This window comes from Tachyglossus aculeatus, chromosome 9 (assembly GCF_015852505.1).
Source record: "Tachyglossus aculeatus isolate mTacAcu1 chromosome 9, mTacAcu1.pri, whole genome shotgun sequence".
Taxonomy (NCBI): domain Eukaryota; kingdom Metazoa; phylum Chordata; class Mammalia; order Monotremata; family Tachyglossidae; genus Tachyglossus; species Tachyglossus aculeatus.
In genome coordinates this window covers 34,254,152-34,279,196 of record NC_052074.1, presented here as the reverse complement: position 1 = coordinate 34,279,196, position 25,045 = coordinate 34,254,152, and the positions used below count along the sequence as shown (strand labels likewise).

Below are 25,045 nucleotides of genomic sequence, written 5' to 3'. Positions count from 1 at the left end.
TTGTTATTATTATCATTATTGTTACTGTAAAGAAGGCCAGGACATCCATTCATTCAAGCGTATTTATTGAGCGCTTACTGTGTGCAGAGCACTGTACTAAGCGCTTGGGAAGTACAAGTCGGCAACATATAGAGACGGTCCCTACCCCACAACGGGCTCACAGTCTAGAAGGGGGCAACGAAACAAAACATGTAGACAAGTGTCAAAGTCTTCAGAACAAATAGAATTAAAGCTATATGCACATCATTAACAAGATAGAATAGTACATATGTACAGGTAAAATAAATAGGGTAATAAATCTGTACAAATATATATACAAGTGCTGTGGGGAGGGGAAGGAGGAGAGGAAAAAAGGGGGCTCAATCTGGGACATCACTTGAGAGACTATCAGAGGGTGGCTCTGGATCAGACGAACGTCTAGAGAGCTGTAATGCTTCTCTACTGCTTTGAGACATTCCGAAAGCATCTTCTTTGAGTATAAAGGAAAACATAAATGTGTGTGTGTGAACATAACTGGACCACCAAAGAGGAATTTCAAAACATTTTTGCATTAGTAACAGTGATATTCTGCTTTGGAATAATGAATCTCTCCACAATTTAGGAAATCACTTCAGTATATCATTTGCCCAGCAATCTTTGTGGTTTATTTGGACCTTTGGATATCACCTACCCCAGATCATTTGGGTTTTTTTCAAAGTTACGTAGTTACTTACAGAACTACTAGAAACCACACATTTAGTAGACGTGTTCTGTACCTAACGTGTGTGTTTGACATTGTCGGTGATAAGCAACTGATACCGTGAATTCTTTCCATAAAGGCGTCTACTCGCTGAAGCAGCTCTTCAGAAGCTCGACCTCAAGACCGCCGAGCAAGCCTTCGTGCGCTGCAAAGATTACCAGGGTATTAGGTTTGTGAAGAGCTTAGGCAACCTACAGAACGAGTCGATGAAACAGTCTGAAGTTGCAGCCTACTTTGGAAGGTTTGAAGAAGCTGAAAGGATGTATTTGGATATGGACAGAAGGTAAATTGCAAAGAGCCAATCCTACTCCCAAAGTGTGGTAATGCAGAAGGATGTAAATTATCACCCTTCTTTCTCCCACCGGCCCCGTAGAATTGTTCAGTCCATTTCACTTCCCAATACTCCCCAATTTAAAGCAATAAGGGTCAGTCATTCATTCATTCAGTCGTATTTATTGAGCGCTTACTGTGTCCAGAGCACCGTACTAAGCGCTTGGGAAGTACAAGTTGGCAACATATAGAGACAGTCCCTACCCAACAGCAGGCGCATAGCTTAGAAGGGGGAGTAGCAGAGAAGCAGCGTGGCTCAGTGGAAAGAGCCCAGGCTTTGGAGTCAGAGGTAATGGGTTCGAATCCCCGCTCCGCCACTTGTCCGCTGGGTGGCCTGGGGCAAGTCACCTCACTTCTCTGTGCCTCAGTTCCCTCATCTGGAAAATGGGGATGAAGACTGTGGGCCCCACGGGGGACAACCTGATCACTTTTTGTCTTCTAGACTGTGAGCCCACTGTTGGGTAGGGGCCGTCTCTATATGTTGCCAACTTGTACTTCCCAAGCGCTTAGTACAGTGCTCTGCACACAGTAAGCGCTCAATAAATGCGATTGATTAATTAAACGCATAACAAATACCAACATTATTATTGTTATTACAATGACCAGCACATAGGAAGCAATTGAGCCCACTGTTGGGTAAGGACCACCTCTATATGTTGCCACCTTGTACTTCCCAAGCGCTTAGTACAGTGCTCTGCACACAATAAGTGCTCAATAAATACGATTGAATAGATTAACAGATATCACAATTATTATTATGAGTCATCATAAGAATATTTATTCTATTTATTTTATTTTGTTAGTATGTTTGGTTTTGTTCTCTGTCTTCCCCTTTTAGACTGTGAGCCCACTGTTGGGTAGGGACTGTCTCTATATGTTGCCAATTTGTACTTCCCAAGCACTTAGTACAGTGCTCTGCACATAGTAAGCGCTCAATGAATACGTTTGATGATGATGATGATGATATTACATTAATGGATTTAAAATATCACAATAAGCAGCATGGCCCAGTGGAAAGAGCACGGGCTTAGGAGTCAAAGGATGTGGGTTCCAGTCCCGGCTTCACCGCTTCTCTGCTGTGTGACTTTGGCCAAGTCTCTTAACTTCTCTGTGCTTCAGTTTCTGGTTGTTCGGTACCTGTTCTCCCTCCCATTAGACTGTGAGCCCTATGTGGGATAGAAACTGGATCCAACCAGGTTATCCTGTATCTACCCCAGTGCTTACTACAGTGCTTGGCACATAGTAAGTGCTTAACCAATACCATCATGATTATTACCAAGGTAATCTGTGAAAAATCAGGGAAAGCAGTTACCTGCTTGAATATGAAACACGTTCAGATGGGACACTGATGCATTAACTAAATCACCAAACCTGGGGATACAGTCAGCATGAAAACTCAAGTCACAAACTGGTTCCAGCAAAGGGATGTATAGCTGAATCTCAGCCATGCCCCAGTTCCTTGCCGGCAGATATGGACACTTGCAAAAAGTCTGTGCTGCTTTCTACTTACAGGCGTCAAAACAGTAGCATTTTAACTACGGAAATCAGGAGAAAATATTTAAATTAGAAGTTGGAGGGGAAGAAACAGCTCCGCAGTTGTTTGGCTTTGTAAGTTTGGTGCTTCACCACTGTAAACTGTACTTAGAGCATTAAACGCCAGCACGAAGGATGGAATTTCAAACCATGCTAAAGTAGTTTTTTCCGATTTTCGTAAATGGGAAAATGGAAGTATAGAAAGTCTACATGTTTTGCTCAGGGTTAAATATAGAGTCTTAATGTCTTTTAGACTGTGAGCCCACTTTTAGACTGTGAGCCCACTGTTGGGTAGGGACTGTCCCTATATGTTGCCAATTTGTACTTCCCAAGCGCTTAGTACAGTGCTCTGCACATAGTAAGCGCTCAATAAATACGATTGATGATGATAAACCATGCAATATAAAGTTGGATGTAAGCAGTACTAAATAGAGAGCCTTTGATTCTTGAATTAATTTTCTATATGTAGATAACCTAATTGGATCGGTCAAGTCCAAAAATCCACTTTTGAGAAAATTAGATAATTGCCAGCTTCCTCTTTATTTTATATACTGTGCATCTAGTATAAAAAAAATATGGCCTACTGAATAGAGCACGGACCCCAGAGTCAGAAGGACCCGGGTTCTGATCTCAGCTCCACCACTTGTCTGCTGTGTGACCCTGGGCAAGTCACTTACCCTCCGTGACCCAATAACAGATCTGTTACACGTCTGTAAAATGGGGATTAAGTCTGTGAGCCCCATGTCCAACCTAATAATAATGATGGTATTTGTTGAGCGCTTACTATGTGCCAAGCACTGTTCTAAGAGGTGGTGGTGGGGTTACAAGATTATCAGATTGTCCCACGTGGGGCTCACAGTCTTCATCCCCATTTGACAGATGAGGGAACTGAGGCACCGAGAAGTTAAATAACTTGCCCAGAGTCACACAGCTGCACTTAGTACCGTGCCTGGCACAAAATAGGCACTTAACAAATACCGTTAAAAAACTAACCCTCTCTCATTTGTATTATTTAATTTATGTTTCTGTTTATTTTGTCACTAGGCTAAAGAGCTTTCCATTAAAATAGGAGTTCACATTATTAAAAAAAATACACTTGGTCTAGTGGGAAAGTCTGTGGTGTCATTTATCCCCTGTAATTCTTTCATGCTTCACCTGCTGTCTCTAGACTGTAAGCCTGTTGTGGTCAAGGACTGTGTCTGTTTATTGTTATATTGTTCTTTCCCAAGCGCTTAGTACTGTAAGTGCTCAAGAAATGCGATAGAATGATTGAACGAATGAATGTCTGGGAGGGTTGTAGCTTTGGTTCACTTACCCACGCAGGCTTGCGAAAGAATGTACTTCCAATAGGACCATAAAGAGAAGTTTCCCTACAGTAGTTCAGTACAGTGCTTCAGAAGAGGCTTAAGTTACTTGAATTAACCACCTTCTACATGTGTTTTTTGTAGAGACCTGGCTATTGGACTCCGACTAAAGTTAGGAGACTGGTTTCGAGTACTACAGTTACTTAAAACAGGATCTGGTGGTGCAGATGACAGCCTCCTTGCACAAGCACATAATGCCATTGGAGATTACTTTGCTGATAGGCAGAAATGGTAGGTTATCTTAAAGTATTTTGCAAAAGGCTTTTAACGAGCATTAAGGTAACGGTTTAGAGGGGAAGAAGAATATCTCTTTTGCCTTAAATCTTTTGGTAGTTGAGACCAAACTTGATGGACGCCATACGATTCCATCAAATTTGACGGAAGGACATTGTGAAGAGGTGATTTTTTTCTATCAGTCAAGTCAGTGGTATTTATTGAGCATTTACGTGTGCAGAGCACTGTACTAAGCACTTGGGAGAGTGCAATACAACAGAGTCGGTAAATGCACTCCCTGCCCACTTACAGTCTATCCATAAATAGTCTGACATCTGAGCTTTCCTGAAAAGTTTAAGTTTCCAGTCTGGCAATCAACCTATGATATTATCAACAATATATATTGTGTGACTTGTAAGCTCTTTTGTGCCTGTCTCCCCCACAAAAGGTCATCTGGGACAGGGAATGTGTTTCATGCTTCGGTTATATTTTCCCAGTGGGTGCTTAATAAATACTATTACTACTGTTACTGCTACAGCAAAAAACAAAGGCAAGACACTCTCTCACTGCCCTCCAGGAATTTATAGTCAAATGAGGTTATCCGGCAGACAAAAATTATTTACAAGTAGTGACAGCAAATGGAAGACCATGAATATAGAGGAGAGTAGTACAAATGTATCATGGTCAAATAACTGAATAAATAATCAAATATACAAATTCAAATATGCATAGAAACACAAATTCATTATAATTGGGTTTTCCCCAGAATCTGTTCATTAGTTATTTCATTCTGAAGAACTCATCTTATCAGCATCCTTAACCTCTTTTCATATGCAATTGAAAGTGCTTATGTTTGATATCTTTAAGGTATCCATTACAACTACATGACAAGATAGTCACTCATTTATAAAAACCCAGTTAAACGTTGAGGCCTAATATGCCAGCCATTCTGTAGATTCTGTTTTCCTCCTTTTTGTGTTTTGAGGGTATTTTATAATTGTAATAAACTCCTTTATCTTGAAATTCCGATGCAGAAGTATGCCTTTGCATGTAAGTGAGGAAGCAATACCTAATTATTGGAGAATCCTGTTTTTTATGGCGGCTTTTTTCCTAATAGGTTGAATGCTGTACAATATTATGTAAAAGGTCGGAATGAGGAGCGCTTGGCTGAATGTTACTACATGTTGGAAGACTATGAAGGACTAGAGAATCTGGCCAACTCCCTTCCTGAAAATAACAAATTACTCCCTGTAAGTATTAGAATTTTGGTTTTCTTGAAGGAGGAATAACTTTGAAATGTTAATTCCCAACATTCAGAGTCTGAGTAAGATATGTCTGACCTTCCTGTTTGTGGGCGATGCGACTGATAGAGCGCACAACTAGGAATGACTAAGAAAGACAGATGGTTAGTCATCAATGCAATCCCCCAGTATAAAGAATTTCCTTTGTCTCGCTGATATCTTGTGGTTTACAACACACACGAGAAGCGGCATGGCCTTGTGGCAAGAGCCCGGGCTTGGGAATCAGAGGACGTGCGTTTTAATCCCGGCTCTGCCACTTGTCTGCTGCGTGACCTTGGGCAAGCCACTTAATTTCTCCGTGCCTCAGTTACCTCCTCTGTAAAATGGGAATTAAGCCTGTGAGCCCCACATGGGACAATCTGATGACCTTGTGTCCACCCTGATGCTTAGAACAGAGCTTGGCACATAGTCATATTATTATTAACACACCCTCAAAGTCCAGTCCACCTGGGGAAGTGCCCGAGGGGTAAATATGGTCAGTGGTGAAGTAAGAACTAAAGGACACTGAGGGCATTTTTGGAGGTGCACAGATTCAGTGGGCATCCTGAAAGTAGCTGGCAAGTGTGAGTGGCGAAGTCTGCAGCAGCTGCTGATTTAGGGCGCCTTGGCACAGCATCAGCTTCAGGCTGCAGTTCTTCTACTGAAAATGATTTCTGCAATCAGCAGAGCACTGTGGTAAGCGCTTGGGAGGGTACACTATGACAGAATTGGTTGACACATTCCCTGCCCACCACGAGTGAACAGTCAAGAGGGGGAGAAAGACATTAATATAAATGAATTAAGTTGCAGATACCTATCGGTCAAATCAAGGGTATTGACTGAGCATTTACTTGGTGCAGGGTGGTTTACTAAGCACTGGGAGAGTACAGTACAAGAGAATTAGCAGACACCCCCCCTTCCAATAATGAGCCCTCCCTCCCTCCCCTCTCCCCCTCGTCCCCCTCTCCTTCCCCCCCATCTTACCTCCTTCCGTTCCCCACAGCACCTGTATATATGGATATATGTTTGTACATATTTATTACTCTATTTATTAATTTTACTTGTATCTATCTATTCTATTTATTTTATTTTGTTAGTATGTTTGGTTTTGTTCTCTGTCTCCCCGTTTTAGACTGTGAGCCCACTGTTGGGTAGGGACTGTCTCTAGATGTTGCCAATTTGTACTTCCCAAGCGCTTAGTACAGTGCTCTGCACGTAGTAAGCGCTCAATAAATACGATTGATGATGATGAGTGAACAGTCTAGGGGGGAGACAGACAGACATAGACACACATCCCCCCCCCGCCTTACCTCCTTCCCCTCCCCACAGCAGCTGTATATATGTATATATGTTTGTACGTATTTATTACTCTGTTTTATTTGTACATATTCTGTTTATTTTATTTTGTTAATATGTTTTGTTTTGTTGTCTGTCTCCCCCTTCTAGACCGTGAGCCCGCTGCTGGGTAGGGACCGTCTCTATATGTTGCCAACTTGTACTTCCCAAGTGCTTAGTACAGTGCTCTGCACACAGTAAGCGCTCAATAAATACGATTGAATGAATGAATGAATGAATGAATAGACACAGTAAGCGCTCAATCATACAATTGAATGAATGTGCATAGATGATGCAGAAGGGAGAAGCAGTGTGGCTTTAGTGGAAAGAGCACAGGCTTGGGAGTCAGAGGACACGGGTTCTAATCTCGGATCTGCCACTTGTCTGCTGTGTGACCTTGGGCAAGCCACTTAACTTCTCTGGGCCTGTTACCATATCTGCAAAATGGGGATTAAGACTGTGAGCCCCACATGGGACAACCTTATTACCTTGTATGCACCCCAGCGCTTAGAACAATGCTTGGCACGTAGTAAGCGCTTAACAAATACCACAATTATGATTATTATTAAGGGAGAGCGAGCCTGGGAAAAGAAGAAAGACCATTTGGAGGAGATACGACTGATTGAGCCTGGACCTCGGAGTTAGAAGAACCTGGGTTCTAGTCCCGGCTCCTCCACTTTTCTGCTGTGTGACCTTGGACCAGTCACTTAACTTCTCTGTGCCTCAGTTCCCTCATTTGTAAAATGGGGATTAAGACTCTGAGCCCCATGTGGTACAGGGACTGTGTCCAACCCGATTACCTTCTATCTACCCCACCACTTAGGACAGTGCTTGACACATAGTAAGTGCTTAACAAATACCATTATGATTTATTATTATCTGAAGGTGGAGAGAATGGGTGGTCTAGCATATATGCGGGGCGGGGGGGAGTTCTAGGCTAGTGGGAGGACAAGGGAAAGGGATCAGTTTTGAAGGTTGAATTTACAGGATTTGGTGACTGATTGAATATGAAGGTGAAATGAGAAAGATGAGGAATCTTAACAACATTGCGAAAACCCCCCTTTTCCTCTCTTCAGTCTGCTTCCCGGATCGTTTTTCTACCAAAATGACTAGTCTGTGTTTCTCCACTCCTCAAGAACCTCCAGTGACTGCTCATCCACCTTCTCAAACTCGAATCCCTCAGCATAGGCTTTAAAGCACTCAGTCGTCTTGCCCCCTCCTACCTTACCCCCCTGATTTCCTACTCACCCACTTTGCTCCTGTAATACTCACTGTGCCTCAGTTACATCTATCTCACTGCTGGCCCCTCACCCACATTCAGCCTCTCACCTGGAATGCCCTCTCTCTTCACATTCGACAGGCAATTGCCGCCCCCACCTTCAAAGCCTCGTTGAAGGCTCATCTCCTCCAAGAGGCCTTCACTTTCTCCTACCCTCAGTACTACTACTAATGATACTAATAATGATGGCATTTGTTAAGAACTTACTATGTGCAAAGCACTGTTCTGATCGCTGGGGAAGATATAAGGTGGTCAGGTTGTCCCATGTGGGGCTCACGGTCTTAGCCCCCGTTTTACAGATGAGGTAACTGAGGCACAGAGCAGTTAAGTGACTTGCCCAAAGTCACACAGCTGACGCGGTACATCTCTACTTGGATGTGTGCTACCGTCACCTCAAACTTAACATGGCCAAAACAGAAGTCCTCATCTTCCCACCAAAACCCTGCCCTATCCCTGACTTTCCCATCACTGTAGGCAGCACCGACATACTTCCTGTCTCACGAGCCCTAATCATGGCATTATCCCCAGTTCATCTCTTTTGTTCAACCCACATATTTAATCCTACTACTCAATCCTGTTGGTTCCACCTTCACAACATTGCTAAAATTCGCCCTCCCTCTCCACCCAAACTGCTCCACGATATTCAAAGAACCTGTCCTTTCCTGCCTTGATTACTCCTTGATTCCTTGCCGGCCTCCCTGCCTCCTGTCTCTCCCCGTTCTAGCCCATTCTTCGCTCTGCAGCCAGGATCATTATTCTACAGAAACATTCAGTTTTGTGTCCGTCCCTCAATCCCACAGCGTTTAAGAACCTATCCTTAATTAATTGATTTACATTAATGTCCGCCTCCCCCTTTAGACTGTAAGCCTGTTGTGGGCAGGGAATATTGTCTACCAACTTTGTTATATTGTACTCTCCCAAGGGCTTAATATAGTGCTGTGCACGTAGTAAGCACTCAGTAATTATGACTGATTGAATATTATCAATCAATTATTTGTCCCATGGTAGATTGGGATAACCTGATGGTGGTGGGGACTGTGGGAAGATGGAAGGGATGTGTGAAATATACGCTTAGGAGTAGATTTGGGCACTCAAAACAGAAATCTTACCACTGTAAATGAATTTTAAACATAAACATGAATTCTGCGTAATAGACTAATGAGTGAAAATGTAAATAACCTTAAGTAGGGAATAAAAAGTCAACTATTCACTGTCATTCAAATCAAAGTCTGGCTGTCCCTCTTGTCACTGCAGGAAATAGCACAGATGTTCGTGAGAGTTGGGATGTGTGAACAAGCTGTATCTGCGTTTCTGAAATGTAATCAGCCAAAAGCTGCAGTAGATACCTGTGTACACCTAAATCAAGTAAGGCATTGAATCTTACCGTAGTGGAATTTTAGATTTTAGGGAGTTCATATCATTCCAATCTGATTGAGAAGCAGTGTGACTCAATGGAAAGAGCACGGGCTTGGGAGTCGGAGGTCGTGGGTTCTAATCCCGGCTCCGCATTTATCAGCTGTGTGACTGTGGGCAAGTCATGTAACTTCTCCGTGCCTCAGTTACCTCATCTGTAAAATGAGGATTAAGACTGTGAGCCCTAAGTGGGACAACCTGATTACCTTATATCTACCCTAGTGCTTGGCACGTAGTAAGAGCTTAACAAGTACCATTATTATTGCTACTATTATTATTAATAATAATTATAACCATCAAAGGTTCGTGGCCACTTTAAAATCATTGTCAGTTGATGATGTAGTTGACTTATATTGCAAAAAAATTGTGATTTTATCTGGAGAGAGAGAGAGAGAGAGAGAGAGAGAGAGACCATGTCGTACTGCAAAGAGTACAGACCTGAAGTCAGAGGACCTAGGTTCTAGTCATGGCTGTTCCACTTGCCTGCTGGACAGTCATGGTAAAATCACTTTAACTTCTCTGTGCCTCAGTTTTCTCATCTGTAAAATGGAGATTAAGTACCTATAATTCCTCCTACTCAGATTGTGAGCCCCAGGTGGAATGGGAACTGTGTTTAACCTGATTATCCCATATCTACCCCAGCACTTTGTACAGTGCTTAGGCCATGGTAGGTGCTTAACAAATACCTCCGTTTATTATTATTATTACTACTACTAATAATAATAATAATAAGCAAAAATAAGGGGTTATTGTCTCATTTCTAGGGATTTTTCCAACTGTCAATGTTCTTATCCCTTCACTGAGGATAGGTAAAAATCTGCCTGGAATTAGGGTTGGGGTGTATTTATGATATAGCCCGTGTCACTGGGATTCTTCTTTGTTTTTGCCAATTGATGGTCACTACCAGATGAAAGATTCTGAACCATTTTGAACCAATGTCCATTTTAGGAAATTCTTCATTATTCCTTCTTATAAAATAAGAACGATTCTTTTTTATTTGAATTTCAAATGAAGAGCAAAATTACTGCAGGAAGGATTGAGAACCAATCCACAGGATTTTGATGCAATATGTTAAATCATTAGAGTGTATTTATGGTGTCTAGGTTACAAAAAAACTAGTTGATTGGACCTAAAAACATCTTTTCTGAATTGGTTCCCAATTTTGTTTTATTATTAATGAATTTATTTCTTTAAAATACAGGATTATTTCAATCCCTTGAAATTTACACAAAATACACTTGTATATAGAATCATTTTGAAACATTTAAAAAAAAATGTTGGTGACTGTTGACATTCCTAATGGCTTAGTATTGTGTTTCTTCCTGCCTTTGGTAGAACTTCAGTTTTGGTTTGTGACTCATTTTACTTGTTGCCGGTAACCGTTGTTAGAAGGAGTTTCTACATGGTTTGAAAACGTTATGTAATTGAAGTCTTTGATATTTTTTTCCAGTGGAACAAAGCTGTCGAGCTGGCTAAAAATCACAGTATGAAAGACATTGGATCGCTGCTAGCTAGATATGCATCTCATCTATTGGAAAAGAACAAAACCCTTGATGCCATAGAACTCTACCGCAAGGCTAATTATTTTTTTGATGCTGCTAAACTCATGTTCAAGGTATTGTGTAATGACATTGATTACGGGGTGCAGTGCCTGCTCCAGTAACAAATATTATTCATTCAGTTGTTTTTCTTGAGTGCTTACCGTGTGCAGAGCACTGTACTAAGTGCCTGGGAGAGTACAATACAACAATAAGCAGACACATTCCCTGCCCACAACAACGAGCTTAAATTCTAAGGGGAACAAACGTTAATAGAAATAAATGAATTACAGAAATGGGAGAAGGGAAGAACAATGGGAGCAAGTCAGGGCGATGCAGAAGGGAGTGGGAGAAGAGCTTTGAGTGCTTTGAGTGCAGTCTCTCATTTCCTCCTGCCTTCAAGTTGTCTCTACCTGGACGTCCGCCTGTCACCTCAAATTTAATGTGGCTAAAACTGAACTTCTTATCTTCCCACCCAAACCCTGTCCTCCCGCATACTTTCCCATCACTGTTGATGGCACCGCCATCCTTCCTGTCTCACAGGACTGTAACTCTGTTGTTATCCTTGACTCCCCTCTCTCATTCAGCCAACATATTCAATCCATCACTTAATCCTGTCAGTTCTACCTTCGCGACAGTGCTCAAATCCGCCCCTTCCTCTCACATCCAAACTGCTACCACATTAATACAAGCACTTCCTATCTGCCTTGATTATTGTATCAGCCTCTTTGCCGACCTCCCTGCCTCCTGTCTCTCCCCACCCCAGTCCATACTCTGCTCTGCTGCCTTCAGCAATGTTCAGACCACGTTTCCCTGCTTCTCCAGAAACTCCAGTGGTTCCCCATCCAGCTCCGCATCACTCCTCACCTTTAAAGCAGTCAATCACTTCGCCCCCTCGTACCTCACCTCGCTACTCTCCTACTACAACCCAGCCCACACACTTTGTTCCTCTAATGCGAACCTTCTCACCGTACCTCGATCTCGTCGGTCTTGCCACCAACCTCTCGACCACATCCTGCCTCTGGCCTAGAATGCCCTCCCTTCTCCTATCAGACAGGTAATTTCTCTCCCCCACTTCAAAGCCGTATTGAAGGCACATCTCCTCCGAGAAGCCTTAGCCCTCCTCTCCTCTTTTCCCACTCCCTTCTGCGTCGCCCCAACTTGCTCCCTTCATCCATCCTCTCAGCCCCACGGCACATACGAATATATCTGTGATTTATTCATGTATTTATTTGTTCATTTATTTATCTATAGTAATGTCTGTCTCCCCCTCAAGACTGTGAGCTCATTTTGGGCAGGGAATGTGTCTGTTGTTGTATTGTACTCCCCCAAACACTTAGTACAGTGCTTTGCACAGAGTAAGCGCTCAGTAAATACGATTGAATGAATGAATGAATAAAGATCACACAATGCACTTCCCAGTGATTTGCACCCATGCCCCTACTTGCTCATAGCATTCCACGCCCCCGTGGAAACATAACTAACAGAGATGGAGGAGCGAGAATGACCCTGAGCAAGCCGTGAGTAGTAAATTTAATTCCTCTGTGCCAGTTTGCAGTTTCAGGCCTGAGATTCTTCCTGCTGGAGATTCCATTTTTAGTTCACCAAGCTGGCGTGGTAGCTAGTGATTTTTCTCCCAGTTTACTGACAGGCTATGCCTTTGGACTTATAGAAGCCAGGAAGTTTCTATGAGAAGCAGTGCAGCCAGTTGTCAGCTGTGTGACTTCGGGCACGTCACTTAACTTCTCTGTGCCTCAGTTACCCCATCTGTAAAATGGGGATGAAGACTGTGAGCCCCCTGTGGGACAACCTGATCACCTTGTAACCTCCCCAGCGCTTACAACAGTGCTTTGCACATAGTAAGCGCTTAATAAATGCCATCAAAAAAGTGCATAGAGCACAGGCCAGGGAGCCATAATAATAATAATTACTATTATTATTATTATGGTATTTATTAAGCACTATGTGCCAAGCAAGTGCTGAGGTAGATACAAGGTTAACCAGTTGTCCCTCGAGGGGCTCACAGTCTTAATCCTCATTTTACAGATGAGGTAACTGAGGCACAGAGAAGTTAAGTGACTTGCCCAAAGTCACAGAACTGACAAGCGGCGGAGCCAGGATTAGAACCCATGACCTCTGACTCCCAAGCCCGGGCTCTTTCCGCTAAGCCACGCTGCTTCCCAAGGCCCTGAAGGACCTGGGCTCTAATCCCCGCTCTGCCATTCGTCTGCTGTGTGGCCCTGGACAAGTCACTTAACTTCTGTGCCTCAGTTACTTCATCTGCAAAATGGGGATGAAGACTGTGAGCCTCATGTGGGACCTGGACTGTGGCTAACTTGATTAGCTTATATCTACCCCAGAGCTTAGTACTTAACAAAGTACTAAGAAGTGCTTAACAAATACCATTAAAAAAAAAAAAAAGGGTCGCCTCACTGGGTCTCTGACCTCCCCGGACTTTGAAGATTGTCCCAAGGCCATCGAGGCTTGCAAGGGGTGAAAATATGACAAAGCCTGAGATGCTCTCCACCATAGCAATGTTCCTGGAGTGAGCACAGAGCTGCATGTTTTCATAACTAGGTTGGATATGAATATATTCCGCCCAGAGTGGATACTTTTTAGGCTCCAAGCTTCCAAACCTTTATGGCATATCGCTGAGTAATAATAGCAATAATTGTGTTATTTAAATGCTTCCCGTATCTGAAACATTATTAAATACCTGGGAGGATACAAGAGAATCAGGACAGATACAGTCCCAGTCCCACAAAGGACTCACAACCTAAGTAGGAGGGAGAAGCGATATCGAGTCCCCGTTATGCAGGTGAGGTAACTGAGGTGAAGAGAAGTTCAGTGACTTGCCCAAGGTCACAGAGCCGGTAAATAGCAGGGGCAGATTTGAACCCAGGTCCTCTGACAGGCCCCGGCTCTTTCTGTTAGGCAATGCTGCTCCTCTGAAAAACTGATTCCTGGGAAACCCGCTTGTCTGGTGGGGTTGCATTCATTGATGCAGACCCAAAGCCTTGAAAATCCTAGTTACTAGCTTAATTTGCAGTTATTCTATAATTAGAGAAATTTGAAAAGGAAGAAGAGATGAATGACTCCATGAGGGTAAATATCATTGATCGATTGACTCATTTATCATTTCTCAGAAATCAATCAAAATGCTTTCAATTTAAGTCAAATTGACTTAATGTTCAGTATTTTTTAAACCATCTCATTTGCTTTCAGAACTTAAGCCATGTTATCCAAGATTGCTACACAACCAGATTTCCAGTTCTTAGAAATCTGTAAAATTGGAAGTAATATTTTAAGGAAACGGTACATTAAAGAAAATATCATATGTAATCCCTTGCCTGCCATATTTGATAATTTTGTCATTGGGTGACAGAATATCTTGTAATATGATTTGAAGAGAAGTGGTTAATGTTTGTGCCCTGTCCGTATTCTGTATTTCTTGAGATTGCAGATGAAGAGGCAAAGAAAAGGACCAAACCTTTACGGGTGAAGAAGCTTTATGTACTGTCAGCTTTACTAATAGAACAGTACCATGAGCAGATGAAAAATACACAAAAGGGAAAAGTTAAAGGCAAGAGTTCAGAGGTAAGAAAGAATAGAAAAAAATACAGTCCTCTAGACTGTAAGCTCATTGTGGACAGGGAGAGTTTGGCTATATGGTTGTGTCGTACTATCCCGAGCACTTAGTGCAGTGCCTCACACACAGTAAGCACTCATTAAATATGACTTACTGTTTGAAAAGATATGAAACTAAATTGTCCAAGTCGTGCTTTTGATGTATTAAAAAAATACTGGGCCCTTTCATTTTCAAGAAAGGTAGACTTGCACTATTGGTATTTCTCTTCTGAGCATGGTTGGGAAGAAGAGAAAGGAATTATGGATTTATTCTCTTCAGAAACTTTTAAAATGACTGTGTTATAGAATTTGCCCAATTATTGTAACTGATTACTATTTACTATTACTATTTACTATTACTATTTACTATTACTAGTTACTATTGTAACTTATCTCACTGATAAAATCAGAGGTTTGAACAGAATAAGCGTTCAGTAAACACTGTTGATGGAGATGATGATGAAATTTAATCTGTCTTGCGTTGCTGGCGTGGGTATTTTAGTATTCATATGTACGAGCTCCATCGTTTTCATGTTTTAACATAATTTTAAATCTCGAATTGAGACTTTAAACAGTTTTTGTTGAAGTTTCATGAAGTCATATCAATTGCATCTACTGCCCTGCAAAGTTTCAGTAAAGGAGAACCAGTGAATATACAGGACACTGGTATAGTGAGCCATAAGATTTTTAAAAAATTGCCTATCCTAAAATAACAGTGAGCGTGCAAATAAAACATAATTTGGACAACATCCCTGATTTCAGCATTTGTAAGCCTTTCCCCCTATTTAAGCACGTAAACACACATTGTGAAGTCCACAAGCATTTATGAACCTAATAGCCCGGCAATTTGGAATCCTTGTCTTTTAATACGTAACTCAGCATTAGAAACTGACTACAGCCTTTGACTTTGGGTGGTGTTTTGTGTCCAGGACCTCTTCTCTCTTACAAAAAAAAAAATATGGTATTGCTTTCCCTGTAGGCCAATTCTGCTTTAGCTGGCTTGCTTGAGGAGGATGTTCTGTCTTCAGCTAGTCGGTTCACAGATAATGCCTGGAGAGGGGCTGAGGCTTACCATTTCTTCCTACTTGCCCAGAGACAACTGTATGAGGGCTATGTGGAAACAGCGTTGAAAACAGGTAGGCTCTAGTCTTCATATCAGAGAGTCTAAAAAGCGACGAGTTACACGTACAAAGCCGCAGAGTCTCATGAACAATTTGCTGCAAGGAGCTGTGTTGCTTTGTACAATAGCGTTTTCAGACCTGTGCACACTTATTACCTTTGGAGTCATAACCTCAGCCCAGTCATTATTTGAATGCCTGGTTCCCGACTTCTCTTAGTTCTTGGCTGTTGTGGTCGGTGGGTACAGTGAAGCTGAGGTTTGTTCTTTGCAGTTGGGGGGGATGGTGTAACCCTGACAAACATGCCCATGTCCTAAAAAAAGCCAAAGCCCTCCTGTGACCTCTTGGCTCTCTCCAGTTATCGCCCCATCTCCCTCCTACCATTCTTCTCTCAACTCCTTGAGCAAGTTGTCTACACCTGCTGTCTCACAGTCCTCTCTTCTGGTTCTCTTTTGACCCTCTCCAATCTGGCTTCCATCCCCTTCACTCCACAGAAACCACCCAATTAAAGGTCACCAGTGTTCCCTTTCTTGCCATATCCAATGGCCTCTACTCCATCCTAATCCTCCTCAACCTCTCAACTTCCTTTGACATTGTTGACCATCCCCTTCTCTTGGAAACATTATCCAACTTTGGCTTCACTGACACTGTTCTCTCCTGGTTCTCCTCCTCCTTCTCTGGCCACTCACTCTCAGGCTCTTTCACGGACACCTCCCCTACTTCCCACCTCCTAACTCTGTGGGTCTTTCAAAGGTCAGTTCTGGGTCCCCTTCTATTCTCCATCTACACACACTCCCTTGGGGAACTCATTAGCTCCCATGGCTTCAACTACCACCTCTATGCGGGTGGTACCTGCCCTGATCTCTCTCCCTCTCTCCAGGCTCGCATCTCTACTTGGATTCCTCCTGTCACCTCAAGCTTAACATGTCCAAAACAGAACTTCTTACCTTCCCACCCAAACCCTGTCCTCCCCATAACTTTCCCATCATTGTAGATGGCACCCACCCTCCTTCCTGGATCACAAGCCTGTAACCTGGGCATTATCCTTGGACTCCTCTCTCCGCCACTCGTCAGCTGTGTGACTTTGGGCAAGTCACTTAACTTCTCTGCACCTCAGTTCCCTCATCTGTAAAATGGGGATTAAGACTGTGAGCCCCACGTGGGATGACCTGATCACCTTGTACCCTCCCCAGCGCTTGGAACAGTGCTTTGCACATAGTAAGCACTTCATCAATGCCATTATTATTATTATTCAATCCACATATTCAGTCTATCACTAAACCCCATCGGTTCCACCGCCACAGCATTGCTAAAACATGTGCCCTTTCCTCTCCATCCAAACTGCTACCACATTAATGCAGTCATTTATTCTGTCCCACCTTGATTACTATATCCACCTCCTTGCTGACCTCTCAGCCTTGTGTCTCTCCCCGCACCAGTCCAGATGTCACTCTGCTGCCCGGATCATTTTTCTTCAAAAACATTCAGGACGTGTTTCCCCACTCTTCAAGAGACTCCAGTGGTTGCCCATCCACCCCCACGTCAAACAAAAACTCACTGTTGGCTTCAAAGCACTCCATCTCCTTACCCCCTTCTACCTTACCTCGCTACTCTCCTACTACAACCCAGCCTTCACAGTTCATTCGCTCCTCTAATACTAACCTTCTCACTGTACCTCAACCCCATCTATTTCATCAGCTACCCCTTGCCCATGTCCTGCCTCTGGCCTGGAATGCCCTCCCTCTTCAAATCCTACAGACAGTTACTCTCCCCCCACTACAAAGCTTTATTTAAGGCACATCTCCTCCAAGAGGCCTTCCCTGACTAAGCCATCCTTTTCCCTTCTGCGTCGCCATGACTTGCTCCTTTTATTCCTGCCTCCCTCCCAGCTCCACACCACTTATATACATATCTGTAGTTTATTTATTTCTTTTAATGTCCGTCTCCCCCTGTAGACTGTGAGCTCGTTGTGGGCGGGGAATGTGTCTATTTTGATATTGTACTCTCCCAAGTGCTTAGTATAGTGCTTTGCGTGCCGTTAACCTCTCAATAAATATGATCGAATGAAATCTGAGCAGCCGCCGCTCAGTGTCCTAACTCCCAAGGCAATCACCAGCATTGAGGAGGGTGGCAATAGAGTACAGGATCATGGGAAGACAGCAAGAAACATAGAACAGGAGAGCAGAAAGGAGTAAACGGAAGAAGAGGGAAAGATTTCGAAGGAAAGAGCAGAGTATCAATGATTGTGAAACAGAACTACCTGGACATTTAAGCTTCTTAAGGATGAAGAGCCAAGTGCTGCCCTCCGGAAAGTGTGGGAGAGTGAAATTAGTGTGAGCAAAGTAAAGATACCAGAGAAAACCAGGACGGGAACAAACCACCAAAACTAAAGATGTGCTTACACAGAGTCAAAAGCCAGTCAGGGCAGAGAAAGAGAGAGAGAGACAGACTGCCATTTTATTTTAGTATAGAAAAATATAGTTTATTACATCTTTTAATACAGAGGGGAGAGATCGTCATCGATCGTATTTATTGAGCGCTTACTGTGTGCAGAGCACTGTACTAAGATCCATTCAAGAAGCCTCAAAGGGAGTGAAAGCAGAAGGATAGTACTAAAAAAGGGAGAGAAGAACATTGTCTGTAGAACCCATTCAAAGGATGCGTGTGTTTGTGTGTGTATGTGTATAAAATTGGCTGTAGGCTTTGAGGATGTGTGGCAGAAAACACATAAGCATAAACGACAGTCTTGAGTGCGCATCCTTAAAAATAGACTTTTTGCTATGTCGATGCATTGGCTATTGGCAGAACTGGGCACCGTTATCAGCTGTGTCCTTTCACTGGTGGAATCTTCCCAAAGATGTAGATTAAAACCCTTCCTGATTGCGGCTTCCAAATGGGTCCATCCACTGCTATTATCTTCAGCAAGTCATCGGCTGGGCCTTCTGCTTATACTCCACTATAAAGTTGGTGAAAATATAGGCTGCAATTTCACCTGCCCGCTGAGTTCATCCAGCACTTAGAACATTTAACAAATGCCATTATTATTATTATTATGCCACCACCACCAACACAAGCAAGCTATTGTAATGTTTTACCCACAAAAAATAGCCTGAAGTGCTGACAGCTTTGTGGAACAAAGGAAAGTTCTTGTCCACTCATTCCGAAGTAAAATTATCTTTATGTAATTAACTGATCAATCTACTATATGCAGGGCCTGTAGTTACTCCTTGAGAAAGTACGAGAGAGTTAGAAGCATCACCCCTGCCCTCAAGAAGTTTATAATCTAGCCAGGGACACAGTCACAAAATAAAATGCAGATAGGAGGAAGAGGAGAATGGAAAGAGAATTGTCTGTTCTTAAGTGCAAAATTTTCTTCTGGGGAGAAGAAAAATGAATCAAAGAAAATAGGAAATGGGATTTCAAAAGAGCTTGAAGATGGGGAGACCTGTGATCTGGAAGATTGGAAGTGGGGAGGAGTTCCAAGCTTGAGGAAGGGCACGAGCAAGGAGTGAAAGCAAGGGAGACAAGAATAGATCATACTGAGTAGATAAACTAGAGAGGAAGGAAGAATATAAGTTGGGGATACAGTGGGAGAAGAGCAGTGATAAATATGAAGAGGCACCTAAAAGTTATTGGTCAGTAGTTTCTGCTTAATGTGGAGTGAAACAGGTCTCCACTGAAGGTTTTGAGGAGTGGGGAGGTTTGGGCAGAACATTGTAAAAAGAAAAAAAATATCCTGGTCGCAGAGTGAAGTAGAGACTGATAGCAGAGAGGCCAGTGAGAAGGCTGATAAAGTAGTCTGGTCTGGATATGACATGAACTTGGACCAGGGTGGGGGCCTTTTTGGGTGGAGAAGAAGGGGCAGATCTAGTAAATATTGTCCAGGAAGGGCCTACGGGAGTGAGTGGCTAACTGAATATGAAAGTTGAAAAAGAAGGAGGGGTCAAGGTTGTTGGCTTCAGAGACAGGGAGAATGGCAGTGTTAATTAAACTCCTCTTAATGTAGTTGTGGTTATGTTAAAGCCATTCTAACTTGGCCCATTTTGACAAATTAGATTTTTCTCATGCCTGCTCATTATTTTATCTATTAAAGCACAGGGGCAAAAATGTTGTAAGATACGTAACTGCTATATATAAATATAGCTAAAATATTAAAGTATTTAAAACTCAAATTCCTTCAAGCGAAACAAAATCGTAAGCCAACGCAGCATAATACAAAAATGAGATATTTGCTATGCAACAGTTGTAGGAAGAACTTTCAATTTCCAGTGGAGAAACAAACAAAAAAATGGAGACGCTGTTGACTGTTAGCTTACTTACTGAGGGTGACCACCTTGATGCTGCACCTGCCTAAACTTACTTCCTTTTTCTCAAATTGGAATTGAGCTTCGCTGAAAAGAAAGCAGAAATCTCCTTATCCAGAGAAAAAGAGAGTATTTGAACAATCCTTCAAAAATAAAAAATCAAACCCACCGGTGAGAAGTAGGCTCTTAATACCATTAGAAATTTTTTGTGTGTTAAGGTTGACTTTCTTATGAAATGAAAATGTACGTTTTGTGAACGGCACTCCTAATGTATTTATAAATGAAACTAAATTCCCCTGATACCCAATTTTAATTTATAGTTAGCATGCCTTAAATTGCGTTTTACGTTAGATTAGTTTTTATCTACTTAGATGAATGTTGAGTATGGTTTAGTAATTGTGTTTCATGAATTTTGCCACCATTGTGACTTGAGAACATAAACTTCCTTGTGCTGTCTACCTCCTAGCCCTTCACCTAAGAGACTACGAAGACATCATCCCTGCAGTTGAAATCTATTCCCTGTTAGCCGTGTGCGGGTGTGCCTGCAGAGCATTCGGCACCTGCTCTAAAGCTTTTATAAAGCTCGAAGCCCTAGAGACCCTCAGTGCAGAACAGAAGCAGCAATATGAAGATCTCGCCCTGGAAATCTTCACCAAACACGCTCCCAAAGATAGTCGGAAACCTGAATTAGAAGGCCTTCTTGAAGGGTAGGTTGATTAAACCTTTTACGGCTCATAGTAGAGGTCTTCTTCCATGCGTTCTTCAGTTGGCACACGGACAAAGCTGGCTCTGGGCTTAGCAGAACGGAGCAGATCATCATCATCATCGATCGTATTTATTGAGCGCTTACTGTGTGCAGAGCACTGTACTAAGCGCTTGGGAAGTACAAATTGGCAACATATAGAGACAGTCCCTACCCAACAGTGGGCTCACAGTCTCAAAGGACTCACAGTCTAAAAGGACTAAAAGCAGATGCCTGGCCCTGCTTGTTTTGCGGGGCCACGGATGAGGGAAACACTGCACGTGACACGAACCACCTCCTCTGGCACCTCTGCCAGCAGTAGAGGAGGTCGTTCAGCCCATCAGTGGGATTTATTCAGCGCTTACCTTGTGCAGAGCTCTGTACTAAGCGCTTGGGAAAGTGCAAGGGTCAGAGCTTACTACACCGACAGGTAGTTCCTTTCCCCCTCAGTCGAAGCCCAGATGGGGGCTGCCGTCCGTCACCCAGTTGGGGTCTGGGACCTTGCAATCCTGACTTGATTCCCCTGGCGGGGCCTCCAGAGGAGTAGAACCACCCTGCGGTTGACTGGTGCTTTCTGTTTTTATGGTATTTGTTAAGCGCTTACTATGTGTCAGGCACTGCTTCAAGCGCTGAGGGAGATACAAGGTAAGCAGGTTGTCCCATCTGGAGCTCACAGTCTTTAATCCCCATTTTGCAGATGAGGTAACTGAGGCCCAGAGAAATGAAGTGACTTGCCCTAAGTCACACAGCTGACAAGTGGCGGAGCCGGGATTAGAACCCACGACCCCTGACTCCTAAGCCTGGGCTCTTTCCGGGCTTTCCAGAGAAGCAGCGTGGCTCAGTGGAAAGAGCACGGGCTTTGGAGTCAGAGGTCCTGGGTTCAAATCCCAGCTCTGCCGATTGTCAGCTGTGTGTGACTCTGGGCAAGTCACTTCACTTCTCTGTGCCTCAGTTACCTCATCTGGAAAATGGGAATTCATCAATCGATCAGTCAATCGTATTTATTGAGCGCTTACCGTGTGCAGAGCACTGTACTAAGCGCTTGGGAAGTACAAGTTGGCAACATATAGAGACAGTCCCTACCCAACAGTGGGCAGTTAAGACTGTGAGTCTCCCGTGGGAAAACCTGATCACCTTGTAACCTCCCCAGCACTTAAAACAGTGCTTTGCACAAAGTAAGCACTTAATAAATGCCATTATTATTATTATTATTATTATTATTATTATTATTATTATTTCCACTGAGCCACGCTGAGGGCTTGGGGAACATTCCATTCCATTCACTTTCCAATCCTTCAAAATGGAGCCCCGCTAGGGTGGTGAGAAGGTATTTGTCGGCTTCTCGTAATCATCATCATCATCATCATCATCAATCGTATTTATTGAGCGCTTACTATGTGCAGAGCACTGTACTAAGCGCTTGGGAAGTACAAATTGGCAACACATACAGACAGTCCCTACCCAACAGTGGGCTCACAGTCTAAAATCAGAGCACTGTCGGCTTTAAAATGTTCGTTCTTCTCTCATAGTAAGACACATTTAGGCGTATGAGTCATTGTGTGCCTCATAGTACGATGCACGCAGTCCAGATAGATTGAAAGTTCAATGTGGGCAGTGAATATTGGTGTATTATACTCTCCCAAGCAGTTAATATGGTGCTCTGCACACTATAAGTGCTCAATAAATACCATTGATCGATTTATTCTTTTGTCATCTGTTCTTGATACGCATGTAGTTGAACCACCCAAGAGAGATATCAAGCGACACTTCTCACTTTAGTACCCACCCTCAGCGCCCAACTACTGCTGTCATTACCCGGATAGCGCGAAAGAAATGATCAGTAGTCTGAAACCATTCAGCATTAAGTATATTTTGATGTTGGTTTTTCCTCTCATTCCAACAGAGGGGAAGGAAAACTTCCAACGTGCGTGGCAACAGGAAGCCCCATCACCGAATATCAGTTCTGGATGTGCAGTGTATGCAAGCATTGTGTTCTGACTCAGGAAATCAGTCATTATAACTTCTGTCCTCTGTGTCATAGCCCTGTGGGGTAACTGAAGAAACCCAAGGACCCACCTGTTTCACCGTGTAAAATAATCAGCACAAGAGAAACTCTCTTTTTCTTCACACAGTACCCCCTTTTTTTTCTTTTAGAATTAATTAGGGCGAAAAAATCAGCCAGAATTGACAAAGATACAATAACCGAAGGCATATGCATCAGTTGAAGCTGGTAAATTCAGGTAGAGGTCTACATGTAGTTACTTCTGCTTAATAAATAAGTTATGAGTAATTTACATGGAGACAATTTAGAAAAAAATGGAGAGTACAAGGATGACGATTTGAGGGCAATGATTGAGGGACTGAAACATTTGGAAATGGTTCAGATTTTGTTTTCATAATCATATAAGACTCTTCTTTGTCCCTGTCATGATGAAAAAGTTCAGGTTTCATTTCTGTACGGTAAAATAGGTACTCCAGAAGTGTTTGCCAGGTAAATATTCAGCCATATTTATAATTAGGGATCTGGAGTTCCAGCTGGCAAGCTACGCCCCACTTTTCATTTAAACATCTCTTAGGCCAGTGGGGAATGAAACTTTGTGTTTCTGTTTCAATTCCTACTTACTAGTTTAAAAGAAGCAAATATGGCAGAAATAAAAGAATAAGTGCCGTTTCACGAGGTCATTGGTCTCAGTGAATTTTATGGGAAGTTAGGTTCCTGTCTACACTCCGCCCCCGACACACCAAATCCACTGGTATGACATACCCTAGTAGTAATGGCAATGGAAAGGTAAATTATTGAATGTGCTGAGGTCTACTGGAAGGTTAGTGTGCTTAAGGATTATGCTGACATCTTTCTAAATGATTGGAAAATTTGACATTGTTAAGCCCATTTATTGTTCTCATTTATAGGTACTAAAGCCACTTTGAAAAATAAATATTTTTAAATACAGAAGTCTTGATTTCTCTTTATGAAATTACTTTTGAATATTGTACTTCAGGGAACACATCTATCACCTCTGTTGTACTCTCCCAAGTGCTTAGGACAGTGTTCAACACACAGCGTGTGCTCAATATATACCGTTGATTAATTATAAAGTTTAGTACCTTTATTTTGTAATCAACCGTTCTATTAATGGAGCAAAATCAGTGTGTGAAAGAGAATCATGCCTTTTGGGTAGGGGTTGGTGGGTAAAAAAAAAATATGGCTAAGCAGTTAATACAATTAATCGGCTTTTGATTTCAACTTTTCTTTTTCAATGTGTCCTGCCTGAAGAGCTCCCTCCCAAGGGAATCATTTCCAAAATGATCAACAGCAGCCATTTATTCAGTCTTTGTGGTGCGCTCTGCACTTTAGGTATTGGCAAATGCGATTGATTGATTACAAGGCCAGGGGAAGAGGTAGCGCCGAAGCATTTTCCCGTAACCCAGAAATGTAAATGCATTACCCTTCCCACCCCAATGGCCCCCAGTGATACCCCCAGTCTCTGGCAATCTCCCCCACCCCTGTTATGGGCCCAAGATCCCCAGACTCAACTATTGCCCGCAACCCGTATGGATTAGCCACCTTTGTCAAGCATATGCTCACCTGAGACCTTTTAGTGCCTGTATATATCCCAGAGCTTAACCGCCAATATTGCTACATAAAACCGCCTGCTCCCCAAGACACCGATGTGCTCCCCAAAAGTCCCGTTCTCTCTCCAGCGAGTGAGAGCCCACTCACTCTGGCCCAGGCAGCAATTCTTCTCCCTTCTGCACTTCCTCCTTCGCTCCACAGATTCCTCCAGTTGATCATCTCTAGGCCTCTTGAGCTGATTGATTTCTATCCTGCTTCGGCTGCTGGACATCTTGCTTATTCCCTGAATCTTGCCGTGGGGCTCTTCCCACAGGCTCTAGTTGGTACGTGATCATTCCTCTGGGGCCCTCAAGTCATATATCCTGTCATTCAATTTGTAATCTCATATCCTTCCTCTCCAATTAACAATCTGAATTGAGGTCTTAGAAGCCCCTAAACCCCTGCCTGTGCCTTAAGGAGCCTTGCTGGACTCTAAGACAGTCACTTAGCTCGGGTATCCCTGACGTTACTCTTAAGCATGGCCTGCAGCACTTGGGGCTGATGGATTTTGCAGGGACCCCATATGATGAGGGATGTCATTACTATTGCATGACACAGGATGACGTTGGAGCCATCTCCCCAGCTTTGCTCTGATCTTGTCCCATTCCAAAGTCACT

General features: G+C 43.0%; 1 protein-coding gene across 2 annotated transcripts in view; it reads left to right on the top strand.

The window, feature by feature from the left end:
- Positions 1 to 23,768, top strand: part of WDR35 (WD repeat domain 35) — a 109,405-nt gene extending 85,637 nt beyond the window's left edge. For both annotated transcript variants that reach the window (XM_038751350.1, XM_038751349.1), the window contains 9 exons: positions 819 to 1,022; positions 4,051 to 4,197; positions 5,297 to 5,429; positions 9,328 to 9,438; positions 10,937 to 11,101; positions 14,481 to 14,621; positions 15,631 to 15,787; positions 20,540 to 20,780; positions 22,719 to 23,768. In XM_038751350.1, the coding sequence (XP_038607278.1) occupies positions 819 to 1,022; positions 4,051 to 4,197; positions 5,297 to 5,429; positions 9,328 to 9,438; positions 10,937 to 11,101; positions 14,481 to 14,621; positions 15,631 to 15,787; positions 20,540 to 20,780; positions 22,719 to 22,869 (1,450 nt within the window). In that variant the 3' untranslated portion in view covers positions 22,870 to 23,768. The remainder of the gene's footprint in view (positions 1 to 818; positions 1,023 to 4,050; positions 4,198 to 5,296; positions 5,430 to 9,327; positions 9,439 to 10,936; positions 11,102 to 14,480; positions 14,622 to 15,630; positions 15,788 to 20,539; positions 20,781 to 22,718) is intronic.
- The last annotated feature ends 1,277 nt before the right edge of the window (positions 23,769 to 25,045 follow it).